This window comes from Ostrinia nubilalis, chromosome 1, assembly GCF_963855985.1.
Source record: "Ostrinia nubilalis chromosome 1, ilOstNubi1.1, whole genome shotgun sequence".
NCBI classification, from domain to species: domain Eukaryota; kingdom Metazoa; phylum Arthropoda; class Insecta; order Lepidoptera; family Crambidae; genus Ostrinia; species Ostrinia nubilalis.
In genome coordinates this window covers 18,279,780-18,299,635 of record NC_087088.1, presented here as the reverse complement: position 1 = coordinate 18,299,635, position 19,856 = coordinate 18,279,780, and the positions used below count along the sequence as shown (strand labels likewise).

The following is a 19,856-nucleotide window of genomic DNA, read 5'->3' as shown; positions in this document are numbered from 1 at the left end:
TTGTTTTTCAATTGTTTTTAAAATTCTATGATTTTTGTGGGCTAACAGATTGGTAACTGTAAAAGTTATGACTAACGCTACATACACGCTCGCAGTACGCGTGCGTCAGTAAGAAATTAATGATAACTTCTTTGCCAATCTATACTAGTTAATATTATAAAGAGGTAAAGTTTGTATATTTGTTAAATTGTAAGGAGTAATCTCGGGATCTACTGAACTGATTTTAAAAATTGTTTCACCAATAGTAAGCTACATTATTGCTGAGTGTCATAGGTTATATAAAAAACCGAAAAATTCCACGCGGGCGAAGCCGCGGTTGGAAAGCTAGTATCTTATATTGAAGTAAATAAAATAAGATATCCACCTTTCTGGTATAGCAAGCATTATACGTTTTTATGAGGATCTACCCGTATTTAGTATTTAGAAATGAAATTAACAGGATTTGTTTTTATTTTTTAATCAATTAATTACTTAAAGACGATGCACAACTGGGAATAAACATTATTATTGTGCTTAAGATCAGACATCTTGCTAATGTATGACTAAAGCAATAAAAATTAAGAGAAACAGTAATTACAAGTTTTACATAAACATAACGGAAATTTCCTTAACCATTATTTGATTTCATATCCAATTCACTCAACTCAGCATCAGAGAAAGCCTTTGCTAACGTCACTTTCAAGTTCGCTTGCGTCCTCGCTGAAAAACTCTTGAACGTTGTCGAGTAGCTCATGAAGAGGAGGTCCACCGCATCCTGCTCTTTCTTCTTCTTACTTTTGAGGTAGTCGATGATTTTATCCATAGGATCTACTGTTGCTGCTCGTTTCCTGGACTTAGGTACTTCCTCTCTGTACACGTAGCTAGGCATAGATTGTGTATGATCTTGGATCGGAGAAGACGCTCCCGATTCTGCCTCGCATTGGTCGGCTAAATCTACCTGCTGAGTAGGCGAATCCAGGTTGATTTTAGAATAAACCTCTTCAGAGAAGAATGAGTTCTGCGTGCACGATTGCTGGGGTGGAAACTCGTCGACGAATTCTATATCTTTAGAGCCTTCTATGGCAATATCCAGGAACGAGAGCTTGTCGGCCCAGGAGTAGTACTGGGATGCCTTTGGGCCTTTCAATTTCAAAGCTTTCTTGTGTCTGATGTAGCCGTCGCGCAAAGATCGCCACATCTCTCGTGCTTTACTACCTAAAAAAAGAACATTGTTACAGAATATCATGCCATTTCTATCAAGAAAATTTTCTAATAACATCCTTTTTAATAAGTAATTAATAATAATAATATAACTCTTTATTGCACCCAAAACAAGAACATTATTATCTGTCTGACTATTATATTTCTAATACAAATTTGTTCTGAGAAAAATCAACCATGATTGAAATTGATTTTATTTTTAATCACATAGTTTTGAGGTAAATGACAATCAAAAGAGGTAAATAAGTAAGTAAACAAAATCACACTTACTGTCTATATTCAGCTTTGCGGCAATATCATCCCACAGCATGGTTTTTACTGGTTTGTTCCTGTAGTTTTTGTCTTTTGGGTTGTAAATGCACTCGTTTTTACTGATTAGCTCAACCAAATAGGCTTTTGTTCTTTGATATGACGCCATTGTCCTTAAAAACACTTTTAATGTAAGCGAGTAGAGTTCTTTCTTTATAAAAACAAGTGACGCGCGTGTTTATTTTTACTGAACTGCGTGTTACGTACAGCAGTCGCGCGCCACGCTAAGCATAGCAATGCGCCGCGTGAACGCGTGACCGGTTCGTATAGGAGAGCTGGCAACGTCGCGTCGCGCGCGTGGTACTTAATAGTGTTGGGACTGCGCTGTATGCCAAAATAAGGTTCTTGATACAAATAAGGCCTACCTAACTTTAAATGCTTATATTTCAATAAATATTAACGCCAGTCAACAAAAACAAGGTTTATTAACTTCTTCCATCCTTTAATTTTTATAATATTACAAAAAATAACACAATTTTTAACTAAATCTATTCAAAATAAGCAAATTACGAAACCACTGATTTTGGCTTTATTAAATCACCTACACGGAATAAGGCCTATATGATTCAAATGCCTGTAGACCTTAAAATTGAGGTTGTATTAAACAAAATGCGGTCTTATAACATTAAACATGTCGATTTGTTTGCGTTATCAAAATTTTACATACCAAGTAAACAGAAATTTACTGTATATCTCTAGATAAACTTAAATTCCACTTATTAAGACTATTACATAAATTATAGATAAAATTAAATATTCATAGTAACAAAGTAATGATTCTTTACTTAAATTATCAAAAAAAAAATCAAAAACAAACAATATTATTTTTTTGTATAGGGCTTATTAAAACACCGTGTTCGAATAAGGCCTACACATAAAACCTTTTAAATAAGTCAGTTTAGGAACATCATTTAGTCTTGATTTTTTGTAAACAAAATGAGACCTCAATTTTTGTTAGAACCAGGGCATAAAAAGGCTTCTGAATCATCTTTACGAACTCCTACATAATCTTTATGATACCACCAAAAGCAGTCCTTTATGGTAGCATATCTGCTACATTGTCTTCGAGACAGGCATGATAATACCAGCTTTGATTCTCCTATCCTTTAGAATTATACATACGGCTTTTTTTTCTTATTTTTTATTGGTTTTGTATTTTGTTTCTTTTTTTACAGGTTTAGTAATTTTTTTTTACTCTATTTTCTTTTTATTTTCTGTGCTGTTAGTAACATTCTTATTAAAGAAATATTTATTTACTCTTTGACTCATTTAGTTTAATGAATTTGTCCGTAATCAGGTGTTGACATAAGTATCCAATATGGCCTACCATGCTGAAATAAGGCCTAGGCCTTATTAGATATCTCGCTCTTGTTGTCTTTAAAAATTTACAAATAATGCATCTATAGCCAGTAGTACAAATTAAGGTAATTATTAGCTAGTAAGAAATATTTAGAAACGATTACTAAGAAAAGATTAATCTAAAACAGCGTTATTTTATCGAAAATTTAAGATGAAATCGCCAGATTTTTATAAGAGAGCACGAAATCACCCACCACCTTAGAAGAACGCGTGCCAATTGGTGCTGGGATCGTGGATCGGGACACTCTTGCACTCTACCGGGTTGTAGGGCATATGAGTACGTGTCCTTGAAGTATTATCCCGGTTGGATTTATTTATCTGTGTTTTCTGATGTATAGGCCTTATTAGAACGTGGTCCTTATTTGTATCAAGTACCTTATTATTAAAGTTTTTTAAAGATTTCATTTGATCTTTAATTAATAGATAATAATTTACGAGTTGCGACTTAAGTCTTACAAAAAGTTTAATCATACGTAGTTATAAACTTATTCGATAATATTATTTTAAAAATCACATTGAAACGGAAAGTACATTGTCATTTGTTTTCTTTCACAAAAAATTGCCAATCTTTTTTTTATCCACAATCTTGTTGAACAATCCATTTTCAGGAATACCTGTTATTATCGTACTATATGCTATGATGCCTATGATAAGGAAATAACCTAAAGTTAGCGAAGGTCATTTACCTATTTAATTGGTTTAAAATTTGCTAAATAAAGTCAAATATGTTGCATTTTTTTCCCAAAATTTAAGCAATTTTCAGTGTTGTAAACTTGTGTCTCAACTTTTTTTTATTTTTTTTATACATTATTTTTATTTTTATTTCCACTATTAATAAATTTAATCACTAACTAGTGCAATAATTTGTTGTAGGTAGGTACATACTAGGTACTAAAATTTTATTGTCGATAAATAATGTTTTATCGGATAAGTAATCCCATCCCTACAAACGTACTCGCGACGCGCAGCTGTAAGCGAGACTCGAACCCGACGTCACAACGCCTGCTTACGCACGCCAGGGTCACGCGCAGCGAGCCCGCGTGTTGATGCGCGACGTTGCCGTTTCGACGCGCCCGCGCAGTGCGAGCGGTTGGAGATAATGAATTGGGCGCGAATCCTAGTAATATTATAAAGGTGAGGTGAGTTTGTGTGGATGTTTGTTACTCTTTCACGCAAAAACTACTGAACGGGTGTGGTTGAAACTTTACAGTATTATTATTTGTAACCCAGATTAACATATAGGCTATAATTTATGCGAATCTGTGGCACTAAATTTCACGCGGGTGAAGCCGCGGGCAAAAGCTAGTATTATGATACGTTGGAACGTAAATATAGCGCGTGGTCGTAAGTGGTGCATTTGGTTTGTCAATAAAATGATAAGTAGTGAAGTATTCTCTTCCTCAATTGAGTCAGTTTAGTTTTAATAAGCACTACAATTTCAGTTTAACTGTGTATGTAATGTTAAGAGGTTTAAAAGATAATAGCTTGCAAGGGGATTTTATTCACAAACAAGCAATAGGGATGTTTCCTGGGTCAAAAAGCAAGAGTTTTAATTAGTCCGTCAGTTAACTTATCAAAAAATACTCTACACGTATTTTTCAATTTTTCAAAGAGATAAAGCGCGCCAAAGTTCATAAGAAAAGGCCCGTGACGTCAATGCGTGCATAAAAGTGCCGCACGTTGTGACGTCGTGCGGAACTTCAACGCACCATAACTATGTAATTATTTGTTAGATTGACAAATAAAAATATGTGTCCAATATTTTTTGATATTAAACATGACGGACTAAAAAAATTTTTTTAGGAAACTAGCCTATTAGTTTGATACCTACTTTCCTATAATACCTATACATAGGTAGCATAATAAAAACATTGTATCGGCTGACAAAAAAATGTCTTTTATAGTTTTAACAAGTGCAACTTTGCAACAAAAATGCGGTAATCCCGTGCAAAGATTTGCATTAGTAGACTCTATAGATTATGATAATACAAGTAGGTATGTAAATAAATTAACACAGTAGAATCGAGGCGGGATTTTACTCAGTCACTTTATTAACAGCAAGTGTTCTCAAAAATGTTTTATAAAAAATCGCAGTTTCTGAAATTAAGACACACAGGCAGTATCACAGATGAACATGGAAATGACATATGGGTCATTCCATGAAAATCTGTATATTTTCGACGTCATTTTGTCCCAAACTTTTTTAAGATGCTTTTAAATACTTTATTAGTGTAAATTATAGTTTATTTATTAATTATGTTATGTCTAAAAGGGCCAGTCACTTCATGCTTTATTTTAGGAGAAATTATAATTTTCAATTTTTTCATACTACATTACTCCTATATGACTTTCAATCAAGTATAAAACTTATAACCTTAACATTTATAGATAAGTTAATATACTTCATGTAGTTGTTTTGTTATTATCACTATATAAAAAACGTCATTCCTTAACTAGTAACTTAGTCCCTAGCGCCGTTTAAAGCTAGGGCCTGACGGTCTAGGGACTGACGATTTGGAGTAAAACTTAACACAAATGCAGATTAACTTTATAATGTAAGATGCTTAATACGATGTGCCGAAAATAGCCGAAAAACCACACGTAAATACTATTAAATTATATACAATATCCTATTGTAATCAATAATGCTACTCAACTAGGGACTGACGAAGTGACTGGATTAACACTTGTTTCCACAACAACTGGCACGTTTGCACTAATTCAAAAAACGGCTGCCGCAAAGCCAGTATGGTATGAGGATAACTTCGTATCGCACTTTAAACTCAACTAAATGTCATTCACTCTAAATAAATATTAAAGCGCAAAATTGTAAAATCAGTGCGTGGCGAGGGAATGACGCTAAAAGCTGTAGACTCTTTTTCAACTATAGAAAATCAAATTATTGTTTATTGAAACCGCAAAATATTAATAGAATTTGGTGTAATATACGTTTAAATAGAATATTCGTTACTTGAAACAAAGGTTGAAGTGATGTTTCTATCAATATGGGTTCCAAAACACAAACTTTTGGACATACGGACATGCCTAGGGAATGACGATTTGGGTCATTTAAAAGGAATTTAAGATGTTTGAAAAATAGTTTTAAAAAATATAAATGGGTGATGAATAAAATACATTGCGAGCTGTTATTTAACAATTTTGGAATAAAATATTAACGAATATTCCATGTGAAATGTGGCGCGGACTAAGAGTTGACATATTTTTGTGGAATGACCCATATAGAGTCAATTGACTCTATCTGTCATTTCTCTGCTGATGCTAAAGGTAATCTAGAGCCACCGATGGATGGCAGTAATGAAGCGTTAATAGGCTTAATGAGACCACCTACCTGCTCAATTAATTGAATCGTGTCCATTTGCAAATCGCTGAAAATACGGGCGACATTAGCTCGTACGTCGAACTTGATTCCAACTCAAACATTTAAGCTTGTGGTTGGTTGGATGTCAATAAACAGACAAAACAGAAACTGGAATCTGTTCCATACTGAAGTGTGGGTAGTATGTCGTTTCGTAAATGGGACCTTACAGAGGGAAGCGGCTTGCGGTCAGTACCAGGATGTGCTAATACTATTTTAGGTTAGGCTTTTAAACCGACCAAGACGTCTTTGTCAGCAAAACCCCAAATTCATGTTAGGTGCCCTAATAATTTTTGCTCTATAGGTCCACACTGTGTCTTTAAATAAATCAAACTTTCATTATCATCATCATCATCATTTCAGCCATAGGACGTCCACTGCTAACATAGGCCTCCCACAATAATTTCCACAATGACCGGTTTCCCGCTACCTTTATGAGGTCGTCGGTCCACCTTGTGGGTGGACGTCCTACGCTGCGTTTTCCGGTACGTGGGCTCCACTCCAGAACCTTGCTGCCCCATAGGCCGTCAGTTCTGCGTACTACATATATGCGCTGCTCATTGCCAGTTCAGCTTACTAATCCGTTCAATCAAAATCAAACTTACTAAATACATTTTATTGAAACCAAACTTATACCTACTTATCTAGGCTAAGTAATTTTATTCTTATTCTAATCTTTAATTTATTAAAAATGTCAGTACTTTGAACAACCCCGCGCCAACAGACTACGGCTACTTATTATGTATCGTAGTCAAAGATAACTAAAAATCGAAGAGAAACAGAGATTGATTGCCTCAGTTTCAACATTAACTTCAGCTTGGAAGCGGGACAAGTTTTTCAATCGTAAGTAGTTAGGTGTGAAAAATTGGCGCTCCTATTGGTTCGAACTACGCACACTTACCAGAAATATATCGCAATGACGTCACAAAAGGCAGGGTCGGACATTAGTCGGATGACAGATGGAGTCGATTACGCGTCCTGTCCTGCCGATGCTAATGGAACACCTATCTAAGGCGAGATATGTGGCAGTAATGTTGGGATAATCGTCCTGATGGGACCACCTACTCTATTAATTTCAGTAACTTGCAGAATATAGGGTGTCATCGGTAATGATGATAAAATGGCTTTAGTAATTCTTCAGAAGTCAGAAAAGACCTAACCAAGAAAAAATGTAAGAAAAACCTATGTAAAGTTATAGTAAAACTAGCTTTTCGCCCACGGCTTCGCCCGAGTGGACTTTTGTCTGTCACAGAAAAACTTTATCGCAGCGTCCCTGTTTCAAAAATTGGGATAAAAACTATCCTATGTCCTTTCCCGGGATTCAAACTATATCAATGCCAAATTTCATCAACATCGGTTCAGTGGTTTAGGCGTGAAAGCGAGACAGACATTTATAATATTAGTATAGAGTATAGATTGGAGAGCCTTGGAGGCATTTGTCCAGCAATGGATATCATTTTGCTGAACGAACGAACGCACGAAAGCAGAGCAATAACTTTCTGCTAGATAGGTATACCTACTTGTATTGCTATATTCGCTAATATAGCTAGGTGACATAATGGCTCTCTACAAGTCTTTCATTTTTATTAACGCCATTTTCGCCTGAAAACCTCGACTTGAGTGGTTAATAATAAATTACTTATCTTGAAGGAGTTGTCTAGACACTATGTTATAAATAAAATATTTTTCAGACACCTTTACAAATAACGTAATTTGAAATATACACTCACAGACAGAAAATATCATCATCCAGTTGTAGTACCTATGGTTAGGAAGGTAATCCAATTTTCTTTTTTCTAGGTAACAAAACGTACCCACAAAACGTCCTGAGCGTAATCTATACAAAATGATACATAGTTCAAAACAAATACGTTGGGAAAACATAACCACTACTCAGCTTTTATCAAGTGAATCTCGACTCTACATGTTTGATATAGAGTTGGATATGGGCCAGCGGTGTTTCCCGTGGGACCAAGTCGTCAATAGTGCTTGAGACGGGATATTACTTAGGGAAGATTTAGAAGCAACCTGTTTCAAAGTCTTTTGGGATTTACACAGCGATTGTACTATTTTTAGGGAAATATTTTTTAAGAAAGTGCGGTTTTCTTAGAAAAAAAATTGATGTAGAACTTGCGAATCCCTTGTGATCGATTTTCTTTTGCTTTTGGGTATTTAAATTGATTTTATAATAATAAAGTACCGAGAAACGGTTGCCCGTCGAATGAGTAAAAGATGAAAAGCAAAAACAACAATTTGATTTTTAAAGCACAAAAGCTTGACCAAAACAAATACGAGTAAATTTAAAAATTGTATTTCACCACTTTAAGTTACAGAATTTTATTAATTATTCTGTAAGTAAACAACAATTACAATTAATCGTATTTACATAGTAGAGTAGCTCTACCACAGAAAGAATAATACAAGTCCAACCCGTACTACTGAATAAATAACATGAGACTTGTCCAGTCTTTTGTAGGCTAATTTCCTCTACAACCAACTTCTGAGAAGCTTTCATTCAATCCACAAAAAAGTTTCATTACGTTTATCACTAAAAAATAGTTAAAAAAAAACAAAAGTGCCAAAAGGTAAATTGAGCACAAACGTATTTTCAGCATCAGCAGGTGTGACAAAAAATCAAAATCAACATTCCCGTTTCGGATATTCCAGCTTTCCAGCGTTTTTGCGAAAAAACAAAATAGACGAGGCATACATCCAGCGGGTCACGTAGTACGAGGCCCTTATCTACGGGGTCCTATCGGCCTTGTAATGCCCCTTGTGCCCGACAAAGTGGGAGCAACCCCTTTTCTGCTGCGTCATAAACTGGCCCTTATAAATATTTTTTATGATAGTTCTTTATAGTTTTTGGAGAAAGTGCGGTTGATGGTCTTGCGTTAAAAACAGATACTTCATTGAATTATCGTTCTATGAATCGACCCGTTTGGCAGTGGTTGAGAACAGGCTACTACGCTAGAGGTTACTACGATCTTAACCTATATATGCCCAGAACTATTTAGGTCCCAGATTTTTATATATAAAAAAAAAATACATTAAAAAATACAAATGAAACTGACGAACTCCGAAGAATCATAGCAAACCATAATTTTACCCTGAAAATAACAAGTCCGACACGTAAAACTGCATGCTTGGATCAAATAATCAGTAATGTCTCTGATAGTCATGCAGGTACTATAGGACTTGGGTTGTCTGATCATGACACTGCCCAATATATTAGATTTCAAACACTTAGCAAATCACCGCCACATACACATTGGTATTACAAGAAAAGAGATTATAATTTAGAAAACATGACTAAATTTCGTAATTGCGTGAAAGATCTTACATGGGCTAATGTTTTTGAGGAATCAAATATGCAAAAAGCATTTACTAACTTTTACGACGACCTTAAGCTCTTTTATGATTTATGTTTCCCAGTAAAAAAGATACTAGCTAAACCACAAACAAAGTCTTCAAAGTGGTTTACAAAGGGCTTAAAAAAATCTACGATCACAAAAAGATGCCTACGATTTTCCTACTATAGAAGTCCAAACGCAAACTCCAAAGCAAAATATAATAAATACTCAAAACTTCTTAAACGTTGCATAAATCAGGCTCAGAAAATTACTAATACTAGGTATATGCAGAAATCGAAAAACCTATGCAGGGCAACATGGAATGTAATCAAAGGCGAATCTCAGAATGTACTTTCTAATACAAACATTGACAAACTAGTTATAAATAATGAAAATATTGACAAACCTGTTGACATTGCAAATGCATTTAATGATTATTATATTAATTTGACTAAATCGAACTCGAAGACAAATGATGAATCTGATAGCTATAAATGTTTAAAGTATTGTAAGGACAGCATTTTTTTGTACCCGATTGACGAAAAGGAAGTTCAAAAAATTATTGCTTCACTAAATTCCACGAATTCTACTGGATTCGATGAAATACAAACAAATGTTTTGAAAATATGTGCAATAGAATTATCATCGGTATTGGCCTACCTAGTAAATCTATCCTTTTCCACTGGTATTTTTCCAGAAATCCTTAAAATGTCTATCGTTAAACCACTTTATAAGAAAGGAAGCAAATTTGCAGTTGAGAACTATAGGCCTATATCTCTTCTGCCTACAATATCAAAAATATTCGAAAGAGCTATGCACGTCCGTATAACAAATTTTTTGAACAAATATAAATTAATAAAACCGGAACAATATGGCTTCCAGAAAGGTAAATCGACATCTTTAGCTGCCTTTACATTAATAAACAAAGTATCGTCTTATCTAGATAAGCGTACACCAGTTACAACGGTATTTTTCGACATGAGCAAGGCATTTGATTTTGTGTCTCACAATATTCTTCTTAACAAATGTAACGCACTAGGGTTAAGAGGAATCACAAATGAGTGGATTAAGAGTTATCTAAATAATAGAACGCAATATGTAGAAATAACAAAGATGGATAAAAATTTAGAATTAAATAAGTTTAGATCATCTATAAATTTGAACAATGTTGGAGTACCGCAGGGAAGCATTTTGGGCCCCTTACTCTTTTTACTCTACATAAATGATCTCCCCGATGTGACTTTACACGATTGTATACTTTTTGCTGACGATGTATCTGTTATTATTCCATGCAACAATACTAAAACATATAATGACGACATAAATAAAATAATCCATAACATTATAAAGTGGTTAGGTAATAATAATCTCAGAGTAAATTTAGAAAAAACGACATTTATACAATTTATTAACAAAAATGGTAACAAACACTCTTTACATGTTGTTTCTGGTTCGAATACCATTAAAGAGTCGAGGGATGCCTTATTCCTGGGTATCAAAATTGATGATGAATTGTCTTGGCTAGAACATATAAATAAACTCTGCAATAAAATAAACTCTTTTGCATATGCACTATGGCGCCTTGGAAGAGTTAGTGAAAGGAATATTGCAATCCAAGCATACCACGGATGATATGTATGTTCTTTATTAAGGTATGGCATAATTATTTGGGGAAACTCGTGTCATGTCAACCGGGCACTTATAGCACAAAAGCAATGCATCCGAGCCATCTGCAATGTTGATGGTTTAACATCTTGTAGACCATTATTTAAAACACTAGGGCTGCTCACTGTTCCTTGTATATACATATATGAGATTTGTGTCTTCGTCAAAACCAATCTGGGATTATTTGTGATGAAGAAAAATGTTTGCAGATTTAATACAAGATACCCAAATGCACTTGTGTTGCCCATCAACACTACAACGCTTTACAGTCGGAGCACGTACTGTATGGCAATAAAAATATATAATAAATTACAAGATGACTTGAAAATACTCCCACTAAACAAATTTAAATGCACTCTCAAACGATGGTTGATAGAAAAATGTTTTTACTCAATGGACGAATATTTTAATTATTTTAAATCGGGGAAGTTGTTGTAACCTTGATATTTATATTCTAATTTTTGACTACATACTCGGTGACTTTATTCATATCTAATATTTGTGTTCTATTTGTTGATGTTAATAACTTTATTGTTGACATAGTAATTACTTAAAATGACATTGTTTAAATTTTATATTTTTGCATGCCATACTCTGGCGAAATGTGTGATACTACTCAAATCTACTTTACCATCACTTACATGTACCACTTTCAAGCGAAATAAATGATTTGATTTGATTTGATTTGATTTGATTTGATTTTATGTAATTTGGTATATTTACTCTATATAGGCCCCTAATCATGAACCACGATGAGTTTTTGGATTTCAGTACTTGGAACTAATTTTTTTTCAGCTGGTCGAAAACGACCGCCTGGGCATAATTATATGAGACTAGAATATAAATGTTCGTGGTATAATGTATTTTCAAATAATAGTCGTATTCATCATATAATTAGTTCACAAATTTGAACGGATTATAGCAAATAGTGTATAATAATCATATTTGGGTATTTGGAACTTGAATAATAATACAGTTAGTACAATTTAGGCTGCAAAACATTTTTCATGGAAATTTATACCGCACTTACTGCATTTCTTCACAGTAATGTTTTTGCATACTGCATAATTTCTACGAATCGTACCGGTGAGGATCATTTGATCCTCACCGGAGCATTTGCTCAGCACCATACCGCCTTACACTTAGTGGTATATTAGACGGCACTGGGCGTGTTGAAGGTCCAGGCTGAGTTCAAGGAGATCCATATTTTGGAAGCAATTTACCTTCGAAACTCCAGAGTTAGATATTGACGGTGACATCAATCAACCATGTGAAAATACCATAAACCGTTTTTTTCCTTCTCATCTATAACTCTGCCATAATAGCGAGATCACTTGGAGAATCTGTAGACACTTTAGAGATTCGAAGGTAAATTGCTAGATATTTGCTTCTAACAAATGGATCTCTTCGAACTCAACCTGGACCTTCACCACCCACAATGCCCTCTAATATACCACTAAAAGGCTGTATGTGTGCTGAGCATTTGATCCTCACCGGTCAGATTCGTAGAAATTGTGCAGTATGCAAAAAAAAACAAGTGTTTTGCAGCATTTCATGGCTAAATTGTACTAACTGTGTAATTATACAAGTTCCTAAATTAACCAAATATCATTATTTTACACTATTTTCTATAATTTGATGAAATTATAAACTAATTATATAAAAAACACGACTTGTATTTGAAATACTTTATACTAAGAAAACCTACATTCTGGTCTCATATATGCCCATGCGGTCGTTTTCGACCAACAGAACTTTTGTAACAAATAACAAAGCACATATTTATATTTTCACTACACTTCTTACTTATTTACCTTGGAAATATATTCATTTCATTATTTCAATCGCAATAGTCGTTCAAAACAGAATACATAAAAGAATACTTACAGTTTTGTGAGACTGGGTGCACTAATTTCAACAACAAAAAAATCTGTGAAGTTCAATGTCAAATTCGAAAAAAACTGGAGGCGAACGAACTTATTAACTGTTATATTTGAGTAGGAAGTTCTTTCAAGATTATATTTATGGCATTAAAACAGAAAACAAACGTACAGTTTTTTTTAAATTAGCATCGCAAGAGAACATGTACCATTGGGTCGTTTTCGTGCCTCTGGGCATATATGGGTTAAATATCATCATCATCATCATTTCAAACACAGGACGTCTACTGCTGAACATAAGCTCCACCCAATGATTTCAATATTGACCGGTTGCAAAACTGGTTTGTAGCGGCCTGCATCCAGCATCTTCCTTTACGAGGTCGTTGGTCCAGCTTGTGGGTGGTCGCCTTAAATTATCACCATATAATAGGTATACATTATGTGAGTTTGTATGAACATGATAACTGTTTCTATTGTTCCGGGTGGTTCCTTAGTACCTATTTAAAAATATATCTTAGCAAAAAAAGAGTTGAATTTTTAAGAACATGACAAAAGAAGTATCATTAACTATTAAGTGTGTGTGTTATGTAAAATATCCAAAGGTATTGTGCTTATTTATTTATTTAAACTGTGTCGTTAAGTTAACTTAAAAGATGTTAATTACTTTTCATAAATAAACAAACTGCTGAAAAAGTTATTTCATGTTTTCATACCTAAGGTTGATTTCAAAAAAGGTTTTGGAAAGATAGGTCAGGTACAGAAAACATTTACAAACATTCCCAGTTTACTTATTTTTATTTTTTACGGATCTCATCTCATTACCTAAAAAGCAGGCCTCCAAGGCCTTCATTGATATAAATGTTTAGATTCCCAAAAAACAAATTACAAATGTGATATTTGCTAAAAGGTATTTTTGGGGCTTATAAATTCCTATTCGTACGCGAATTTACACAACTCGTAATAGATATTCGAATAAAAATGTATTAAGCGAATCTAGATTTTAGTATCTCTAAAATAAGTCTCCAAGTCTCTTTTTACGGTTTAGAACTCATTAGGTTCTCGGTTTTAAATGCTCTTTGAGCCAAAAGTAGCTGAGGAATTTACAAAACTTACGGGTCGGATGTGTGCCGCACTTTTTGGGGCTTACGTTAATAAAGATTTGTTAGTACAACTTCTTACGTTGATCACACAAGACCGTTTTCCACTACAAGGCAGATTTTCACAATTTTTTGAACGCCTACAAAAAGTTTTGCAGCAATGATTTACGAAGGCATTATTGTGGAAAATGATTGTTGTTGAAAAACGTGAAGGAATGCTAAATGTGATTATACTATTAGTTTATGTAAATACATTTAAAGGTAAAATGCTAAGGTCATTTACAGGAAATAAAAAATAATCTTACTGTCCGATGATTTTGCGCATTTACTATTTGCTAAGACAAAAGTTTTTCTATAGAAGCACAACTAACTATTAAATGTTTAATTCAACAAAACTTTATAGCATTGTACTGCTTTCACAGAACTACTGGCTTCAACATTTGTACTGTAATATAAGGTAAGTACGGTTCCTTGAAAAAGGGTAAAAAACTTTGCGAGGGTGGAAACTTCGACCCTACCTGATGTTGGGCAACTTCGGAAGAATTAGGTTGCAACAAATACACCCATTTCACTTGGAGCAGATAAAGTAGTTTTGTACAAATACATTCACGAATTGGTGAAATAGAAGTTAACTAAATAAAACTCAATAGATGGGATTTTGCACCCAGAAGTTGGACCGACGACCTCATAAAGGTAGCAGGAAGGTGCCACTACCACTGGTCTATAGTAAATCATTGGGGGAAGCCTATGTTCAGCAGTGGACGTCCTATGGCTGATATGATGTTACATTCCCTCTAATATGGTCGAGTGAAGCGATGGCTGGTTCACTCGTCATGTCTGTGAACAGGCGCTGCTTTCGGGGACTGGTCAATCCAAGTTATTCAAATTTATGTATGCGAGTCATTTCTACTAGTATCTTAATATGTAAGTCTAGATATTAGCACGTCACTACCTTGTTTAATATACCACGCAATCTTGTATACCCATTCTTATAAGATACACCATACAAGAATGCATGGTAAATTCAGTGAACTGCTCCTGAATCGAATGTACCTACTACTACTATTTCTATTTATTTATATTAACCGGCAGACAGTGGTGACTGAGTTTGTTGCGGCGCTTCTTCTCAGCACTTGCCAAATGTTGGTCTCGAAGCGCTGGTAGGGTAAAAAGATTATGAGACATGTAGAGGCTCCTTAAGAGCAAAATGACGATTTGTAAGAACTATTTATTAGTCCAAACAAATAAAGAAATTTTGACTTTGACTTTTGACTTTGACTTTGATGATGATGATAATATTATAGACTAGCTTTTGCCCGCGGCTTCACCCGCGTGAAATTTAGGTTGTCACATATCGTCGTAAATTATAGCCTATATGTTATTCTGGGTTATAAGTAAAGTTTCATCAAAATACGTTCAGTAGTTTTTGCGTGAAAGAGTAACAAACATCCACACAAACTTTCGCATTTATAATATTAAGTAGGATACGCCTTCAAGGACGTAAAAAAAGAGCCTGATGTGTTGTCAACTGTACGTAGATGAAGGTCATATAAAGCGTGTCACTTCTTGTGTTGAAAATGCGGGTGGGGATCGAACAGGCGACCTTTTAAAATAGTACAGTGTCTAAAAAGAGTTATGCTGATGTGGTAATTTTCATAACAACTAGAAATATTACTTTTTGTCCTCATTCAAAACATTTCCATACTAAATGATAATTTAAAGTTAATTTAGTTAACTTTTTGTATAAGGCGCGTGAATTTTTTCACGTATTCACTTGCAAAGTTGTTTATCTGCTACTCGGACATGGTGGAAAAATTATATTGGTGATAATATTATGACAATAAGTTTATGATTAGTCATAACATTACACACGTTTGCTGACAACCTAGACGTGCGAGTATACGCCTATGAAAGATGCCTGTTATTTTATTTACATCTCACAATTTCTTTGACCGTGGGTCAAGTTAGGTTCTCATCTATTGTATTGTCTTGTGTCTACTTCGTGGACAGTAAGCTTATCTATAACATAAATATCTTTCACTATTTGAGAACTCTAGATGTGATTATGTCAACGTGAAATAGTAAACTCCGTCAGCTTACAATATAACGCGTGATATTGCGATATAAACTAAATGATGGAGTTCACTATTTTACGGTGACATAGATTAGATAGATAGGCTACGTCCACGTTGATCGATTGGTAGCGGTCTGCGTCCAGCGCTTACCTGCTACCTTTACGATGTCGTCTCACGTTGCGTTTCCCGGTACGCGGCCTCCATTCTAGAACCTTGCTGCCCCATCGGCCGTCAGTTCTGCGTACTATGTGCCCTGCCCATTGCCACTTCAGCTTGCTAATCCGTCGGGCTATGTCAGCGACTTTAGTTCGTTTACCATATTCAGCAGTGGACGTCCTATGGCTGAAATGATGATGATGATGATGATGATGCTACCCGCAGACTGCAGACTTTTAGTCAGCCGATAGTTGGGCCCGATTCAAATTTTTGTATGAAGTATCGGCCGATACCAATGAGCGCACTTTCATACAAGTCCATACTGATTAACAGTCCGACCCAACTATCGGCCGACAAAAAGTATGTAGTCTGAGGCAAGGCTTTAAAAAAACAGCACGAGTTAAACTGTAGTCTTAACATGTTGAAATAAACGCCAAGCATTTGCGTTAACAAATTATTATATCAAAATAATTACCCCAGATAAAGAGGCAATTATTCCGTTAATTCCAGAGATACCGGTATCAGGCGGCTGTGTATCTTTATTTAATTAAATTTGCATAATATACGACATTATAAATCCGAAATAAGGGGAGTTACGCCGCGGTAATGGGAATCTGAATTTAATGCTGGAGCTGGAGTAAGCGTGAGAGTACACTGCTGAGATTGGATCCTGTTACTGGCTTAGACGCTATAGTAATATCTCAATCCTAATACATTAAGGCTGGGTTGCACGATCTTCATCATCGTCATCATTTCAGCCATAGGACGTCCACTGCTGAACATAGGCCTCCCGCAATGACTTCCACATCGCCTTCCTGCTACCTTTATCAGGTCATCGTACACCTTCTTACTTTGACTTTAACAAACGTCAAAAATATGTCAAATTCCATAAAAAGAACTCCGCTCAAAGTTAGATGGTGCAACCCGGCCTAAGTCCATAGAGCTTGTCCTAGTAACTACATTTTGAACTTACCAAACTTTTTACTTACAAAAGAGAGTATAGAAATAAAGTAACTATCAAATTCCAGTTGATCCCTCCACCTAAAGCTGAAATAAGCAGCAATAATTGTAATGCCTCCACAATAATCCAGCGGTCGACGTGGATCAAACGTCAAACCCTCAGATCAGCAGTTTAATGTCGACACCATTGCGTTGTTGTTGCCTCCAAATCAAATTGTTTATTCAGTATACTTAGGCCTTCTTCAGAGCGCTTATACACGTATATTTATTTATATGTATAAGACATGCACGATTCACGGTAATAAATGTTAGAAAGATGTAGGTGACTACATCTTTCTAACATTTATTTTGCCCCCCAAGAGAATCAAACCCGCACTCACCGGTTCCTAAACCACCCGGCTATGGCCTGAGCATTTGCTAGTGTGAAAACGGTTTAAAATACTTTACAAGGAATTTCAAATTCCCATTCGACTCCCTGTTTTATCGTTACTTTGAAGATAAACAGACCTTTCTTTAATGTACAGACGGCACATCAAAGTAAACACGGGGTCTTATGTAGTTGAGATAAAGGCGAGTTTGCAATAAAAACGGGTAGTCTATGTACTGTCATGTGTACGTTAAATACTTAACTTTTAACGTTATACGCTATCGTTATTTCAATTGGCCTAGCAATAAAATTACTCAACATAAGACAAAGGCAGTTAATTTATAAAGTTACATTATATACAATTAGGTAGGGTTCTAATTTATACTCGCAAAGTGCTCTTAGCTAGATTGTTAATATTTTAGATCCTATCGCATTCGTTTGAAAAAGAGGCTGACAATAGTGACTGAGTTTCTTGCGCTGCCTCTTCTTAGCACTGGCCCATTTATTGTTCCAAAGCAGTGGTAGGTTTAAGTAATACTGAGACGTGTAAAAGAGCTTTTTAAGCCTACTTGCAAAATAAGTTAATTTGAATTTTAAGTATCCCACTTTCTGTAATATTAAAATCTGTAATATAAGAAAGATTAGACAATATTCATAACTTTGTATATTTTAAAGACTGTATAAACCCTTGAAAAAGAGGCTGAATATAGTGACTAAGTTTCTTGCGCTAAGTACTTCTTCTCAGCACTGGCCCATTTATTGTCCCGAAGCAGTGGTAGGGTTAATACTTGGACGTGTAAAAGAGCTTTATAAGCCTACTTGCTAAATTAATTAATTCGAATTTGAAGCATCCCACACACGTTCTGTAATATGAAAATCTGTAATATAAGAAAGATTAGACAATATTCATAACTTTGTTTAATTTAAAGACTGTAAAGTCTTGAAAAAGAGGCTGACAATAGTGACTGAGTTTCTTGCGCTGCTTCTTCTTAGCACTGGCCCATTTATTGTCCCGAAGTAGTGGTAGGGTTAATACTTGGACGTGTAAAAGTGCTTTCTAAAAGCCCGCATGCAATACCTACACATGAATTAGAATGAGAATTTTGAAGCATCTCACGTTCTTTTTAATATAGATATCTATCATCATCATCATCATCATTTCAGCCATAGGACGTCCACTGCTGAACATAGGCCTCCCCCAATTATTTCCACAATGGCCGCTAGCTGGCAGCCTGCATCCAGCGCCTTCCCGCTACCTTTATGAGGTCGTCGGTCCACCTTGTGGGTGGACGTCCTATGGATATACGATGGAAATCTATACAGAACTGTTAAAATGTACACATGGCTTTATTTTTGGTATTAATATTAGTATAATAAGTACTAGTTTCCACCGATACTAAATACTGTAGCTTTAAACTACAAACAAAACTAGCAATGTAAATACCCTTTGGTTAGTCAACCTGCAATAACTAGCTTTGGAATGAATAACACAGGAACAATAGGACCGAACAAAGGTTCTAGGAAATGTTTAATACAAAGACCAGTCTAAACGGTTTACTTTAGCCATACTGTTATTCTAGAATAGTCTAAACTAACTTTGAGGAAATAAACGGAAGGCTCATTCTCTCATTTTAGACAATTTATATTATAATACTGTCAATTTAAATTTATTAATAACATTCCATTTATAGTAAATAGCGGCCGCCCGCGACTTCGTACGCGTGGATCCCGTTTTACCCCCTTAGGTGTGGAGTTTCGTAAAATCTTTCTTAGCGGATGCCTACGTCATAACATCTACCTGCATGACAAATTTCAGCCCGATCCGTCCAGTGGTTTGGGCTGTGCGTTGATAGATCACTATGTCAGTCAGTCAGTCAGTCAATCAGTCACCTTTGAGTTATATTATATTTAGATTATACTCACTGAATTATCACTATTGAATAATTATAAATATTCAGTTTTATGGGCATTGTTGTGTTCCGGTAGTTAAAAGTAAGATAGCCAGTTCCTCTGTGGTAGACGATTCCGAGTGAAGCTCGCTACCACCTTCGGCCTGATCATC

The 19,856-nt window shown here is 35.1% G+C and overlaps 1 protein-coding gene across 1 annotated transcript; it reads right to left on the bottom strand.

Annotated features, from left to right (window-relative positions):
* Positions 1–484: 484 nt before the first annotated feature.
* Positions 485–1,731, bottom strand: LOC135076570 (uncharacterized). Its single transcript, XM_063971007.1, has 2 exons — positions 1,471–1,731; positions 485–1,194 (listed from the first exon to the last, which is right to left on the bottom strand). The coding sequence occupies exons 1-2, from the start codon at positions 1,616–1,618 to the stop codon at positions 608–610; spliced, it is 735 nt and encodes a 244-aa protein (XP_063827077.1). The 5' UTR covers positions 1,619–1,731; the 3' UTR covers positions 485–607.
* Between the last annotated feature and the right edge of the window lie 18,125 nt (positions 1,732–19,856).

Bases quoted from the DNA above. Each gene is read 5' to 3' on its own strand.
- LOC135076570 (XM_063971007.1), bottom strand. From the start codon at position 1,618: ATGGCGTCATATCAAAGAACAAAAGCCTATTTGGTTGAGCTAATCAGT. The intron at 1,195-1,470 runs GTAAGTGTGATT...TTCTTTTTTTAG, and splicing joins CGCAAAGCTGAATATAGACA to GTAGTAAAGCACGAGAGATG.